General features: G+C 40.4%; 1 protein-coding gene across 1 annotated transcript in view; it reads left to right on the top strand.

Moving 5' to 3' along the window:
• Positions 1-504: 504 nt before the first annotated feature.
• LOC112163503 (matrix metalloproteinase-17) overlaps positions 505-5,106 on the top strand; it is a 94,587-nt gene continuing 89,985 nt past the window's right edge. Inside the window, exon 1 of the mRNA XM_024299932.2 lies at positions 505-1,583. Within this exon, the coding sequence (XP_024155700.1) occupies positions 1,461-1,583 (123 nt within the window). The 5' untranslated portion in view covers positions 505-1,460. The remainder of the gene's footprint in view (positions 1,584-5,106) is intronic.

Below are 5,106 nucleotides of genomic sequence, written 5' to 3'. Positions count from 1 at the left end.
CTGGTTTGTGTCATCATGTTGTAGGCTTTAGTTGTTGTGCTTCTGCTTTTGTTGTTGTATTGAGGCTCTTGTTGGTGTGTTGTGGCTTTTGTCACTGTGTTGTGGGCTTTTGCCTTTGCGCTTCCGCTTTTGTTGTTGTGTTGTGGCTTTTGTCGTTGTTTTGTGGCTTTTGTTGTTGTTTTGTGGCTTTTGTCGTTTTGTTGTGACTTTTGTTGTCATGTTGTGGATTTTGTTGTTATGTTTCGGCTTTTGTCATTGTGCTTCCGCTTTTGTTGTTGTGTTGTGGCTTTTGTCGTTGTTTTGTGGCTTTTGTTGTTGTGTTTCGGCTTCAGTCGTCTTGCTTCAGGTTTTGTCGTCGTGATCGGCTTTTGTTGTTGTGCTTCCACTTTTACTGTTGTGTTGTGGCTTTTGTCATTGTGTTGTCGGCTTTTGTCGTTGTGTTAAAAAGAAGGAAACAACTTATAAAACAACAGCTACAACCTAAAAAAATGTGAACAACAAAAAAAAAAAAAGAAAGAAAGAAAAGAAAAACTGGGACCAAATTTGACTCTGTGGGTTCTCCAGGGTTAAATGTTTTCAAACATACATCAACTAATAAATCTTTTTCTTATTTATTATTTAAAAGTTTCCAAATTAACTTACAGGGACAATTGTATGATTTGTGTATGTTCAGGTTTATTATTTTTGCTTTTTTTTTGGTACTCCAGTGCCTCCATATCAGGAGCCAAGAGAGCAGCTTGAGGTGGTGAAACTCCGGGTAACACAACAGACCCACACAAAAATGTCATTACCTCCAGAATGCAATCAGGTAATGCCTGTGTGACTGACATCCTCAGAGCCACTGCCTGCCCCTGCAATCACGAGAAGTGGGGTTGCAGTCCCTCATGCGGCTGCTGCGTAGAGATTTATGTGGGACTTGGTCCAAAGCAGAAACACGCACAGCCTCGTGTGTGTTTGTGTGGAAGGAAGGAGCCGGTTTGACTCCATCCACGTGAAGATGCGTTTCAAGTCTTAACCCTAAATCCCCGAAGACTCAAATTACGCAGCGCGCGCGTCATAAATTCGCCATCCTTGACGGAGGGGCAGAGGAGCAGAGCAGCCCTCCTCCATCCCTCCCTCCCTCTCTCTGAGTCTTTTTGGGGAGTTCTCTCCTCGCTGCGCGCGTCGACAGGCGGTCTCCCTCCGCTCGGCACGGCTTGGAGCGGACCCGCGCGCTCGCTCCACGGGCATTTCACGCGGCATGGAGTTGACATAAGACTCGACAAAAGCAAGTCCTGCTCCTGAAAACAAAGTTAACCCCTCAGCTTCAGCTTCGGCCGCCAGTTTTCATGTGTTTTGTGTGTTTGCGCTCTGCCGGCGCGTTTTTCCCTTTCCACGGTTCCGGCGCGATTCACCCCGTGGATGCGGCTTTTGCGCTCGACGCGCGCGTGCCCTGCAGGATCAGCCTGTCGTAGGGCATCATGATTTCGAAATCCACGAGGATTATTCCCCCTGGCATGCTGCTTCTGGTGCCCATGCTGTCGTTCTTGTCCCTAACTGGAGCGGCTCCTTCTGTGACCACGGAGCAGCTGGACATGGGGGTGGTAAGTTAGTTCCGCGCAGTTTTGCGCACCGGAATGATTGCAGATGCAATACTTTTCCTGACACCAGTGGGTCTGACACGTGCTGCAAACCCAATGAGACGCTCTGCAGACTGTTAGTGATGGAAAAAATATTTTCACAAAAAAAATCTAAATTTTTCCTCCTCAGCGGGGATCGACCTCCTCCACAGCATGCTGACATAGTAAATGTCTCACATTGATGAATTGGTGATTCACATCCAGCAGGGACCTTATACAAAATGTTTCTGTATCTGTTATGCCTCTGAAGCATCTCTGTCATCCCTCAGACAGAACAAATGAGTTTGATCACACAGAGATGTGATGGAGGAGCAAATCTGCTGCACACTCTCTTATAATGCTACTTTAGATTGATGACAGCTGCTAGAAGAGATGTGCCAAATCACATCACACTTGTGTGATGCCTTTACCAAAAGATAATCTATCAGCAAATATTATCATCAAGATCAGGCTTACAAAAGTTTTACCTTCAAATTCAACAAGTTTTTTGATTATGTTTTGTTTTTTGAGGGTTGATAGATCAGCCCCATCATCCATCCATGATATTCAAAATCCACATGTTGCTTTAAAAATAACAACAGAATTTTCAATGTTTGGGTTTTTTCAATTGCGATTTAATTCATTCAACATATGGGTCATCACATATATAAATAACCTAAAATAAGTCCCAGATTCAGAGAACAGAGAGTGTACATCCTTGTGTCTCTTTGATATCCTTATTTTTCCTTATATAAACTAAAAAGTCAATGCTTGAATCGGGCAGGGAAGAAGTAAATTCATTTAATCCCATTCACACTATAAAAGGTGTGAAAGCACGAAAAACATCCTGAAATTTAAAGATGTAGCTTCACATTTGCTTTGCACTCTTCAATTCTCAGCCATCAGTTCAAGTTTGAAGTGGATTTCCTTTTGTTTTTAAAATTCCAAAATAAAAGTTTTCCAGACGCACTCTGATGAAAATCATGTTTTTGGGTATTTTTAACATGTTCTCGTGACATTTTTTTCATGATAGATGACATGTACTGTATATATTTGTTTATGAATTAATTTGTGAATCAGGAGTAAACAAAAAAAGGCTATTGGAAAAAGCTTGTAGATCTGATGCAGAATCTACAAAAGCAAGCTACCTGCTTTGGTTAATTGCAGTGCATCAACTTGTAGTTGCCTAAATCTATTTTCATTTTTTTTTTGTTTTGTTTTGTTTTGTTTTTTTTGTTTCTCGTCCGAGCTGTCTCAACTGTGCAGCTCGCCATTTTTTATTGCACCGCTAGTGTCAGGTTGGGGTTGTGAGGGGCTGGGAGACAGTGTAAACAGATGGATGACGGGAAATGGGGGCAGGCTTGCTCCACATCAACAGTCCCTCCTACAACATAGAGGCATTTTTTTAATGAACTACCGCCGCTCTGCAGAAAATATTTCTAGAAAACTACTCTGATTTTTAGATATTGGCTAAAAACAGCAAAATCCTAATTTAACGACCAAAATTAAAATAGATCAAACAATGATCTGGACTTTGTATTTGTATTACTATAACCATACTTTGTAATGTTTACCTGAATATTCTGGAAGAATTTCAGCTAATAGTGCATTAAAATTGTGTTAAACCATAAAATGTCATTTTAATTTTCATTTCAGTGCAGTTAAAACTTGAACATCTTCCAACATTTTCAATATAAATGTATTTTTTCTGTACTTAAAAAACTACGTTGTGACTGCTTTTGCTTTGGTTAAACAGTAAAAGTGTGCATATTATGCATAAACATCTCTAAATTGAGTTGTTTACAAGCAACTTTTAATGATTTTTTAATATGAAAAGTTTCTCCTGATTCTCTAGAGATATTGTAAGGATGTGATTTTGATCAACCAACCTTACATGTCACCCTGCTTCTCTGTTTTGGAAGACCTCTTCATTCATTTTTTTCCCTACATAACACCACTTCTGCACCGATCACCCTCCTTTCTATTTTTTTCTACAAACCGTAACCATAGTAACCTTATAGAAGTAAAATATACTTTACAAAGAAAAATCTCATTTTACATACTTCCCCCTGTTTAAATAAAATGTTCACATTTCAACAGACATAATCAAATAAAATAAAACAGCATCTTATGTATTTCACGTTTTGACATTTTACTCTCAAAATCCTTCCAAAATTTAAAGTTATTTGGTTACTTTTAAATAAAAGTAAGTATGCTCAGAGTTAGCCAATTTCATGTTTATCCCTGAGCAGTTATCAGTTATTCTGTTTTCTTCCACTTTTCTTCACCTCCTTTGATGATGGACGGTCAGCGTTGTGGTGTAAAACAGTCATTGTTTACCCCATCACAGGCAGAAGCATATTTTTTCCTCCGGCTGTTTGTTTGGAGAGCTTAGTCGATCACAGGAGCTGGGCGGGCAGAATGACAGATGTGCGCCCTTTTCCCTCGTGACTGTCTGATTGACTTTTAAATAAGACTTTCTCCTGCATTGATGAAACTGCTCTCAGCTGTTGAAAACAGGTGGATAATTGGTTGTCGAGGGTTTTGGTGGCCTCTTGCATCCCGCCTCGTTCCTGTTTGTAACTGCAATACATTTGGGACCCGGTCTGAAAAAAAAAAAAAACTGTGATTTTGCCCATGGAAGCATGTCCTGATATCCAGCTGCACGATCCCATCACACTTTCAAAGCCGTAGTGGGGTTTTTAGTCGGTTTTGAGCGCGGGAACTATCTGTTTCTCTTTCTAACGGCTCACAGTGACCATAATTAACTGCCCTGTAAAGGGAAGCACCGCTCGGAGGCAGCTACACTTCAGCCTTGTTGTTATCAAGTGCAGGGTGTCAGTGCGAAGCACCAATCTGTAATTTTCAGATCTGACAGGAACTACACAACAGCTCCTGTGTGTGTCCCACTGTGATGTCATTTTACCCATGAAGACTGTTTTCAGCTCTTAGTGCAGAAAGTTCCCACAGATTCACTGGAACAGGAGCTTCATTGTTCTAAGCGAACAAGCAGAAACAATGAGGGCCATAAAAGGTCTGGACCTCCCCTGATGTGAGAATATTAATGGGTATGATGCCTGGAATAAATTTGTTGTTCCCAGAGAGAGAGAGAAACACGACCTACATTTGCTTCTGTCTTAGTTATAATCTGGTTCTGAAGGAAGTTTTATTTTGAAAACCTTCTGGATTTGTCCCAACACATCCGACTCATTCTTGACGAATGCTAAGTTACTACACCGACCAAATCCTCAAGCTAGCAAAGTAACACTAAACTAGAGGTGTGGCTGAAAATCGATTTGGTGATATATCTTGGTATTTCCTTCAGCTTGAATTGAATGTTCAATCTCATAGGTTCAGTCAGCCTTGCTGTTTTTGTTATATTGAGAGAAGTACTACAAAGTATTACCTAGTTTTTTTCTAAGTCATACTCTGAAAAGTAAAAAAAAATGTTCTGGTACAGTCTTGGGAGATATATGTATCATACTGCGAGACGTGTATTGTGTTATGT

Source organism: Oryzias melastigma, linkage group LG12, assembly GCF_002922805.2.
Source record: "Oryzias melastigma strain HK-1 linkage group LG12, ASM292280v2, whole genome shotgun sequence".
Taxonomy (NCBI): domain Eukaryota; kingdom Metazoa; phylum Chordata; class Actinopteri; order Beloniformes; family Adrianichthyidae; genus Oryzias; species Oryzias melastigma.
This window is presented reverse-complemented; position numbering and strand designations above follow the sequence as displayed.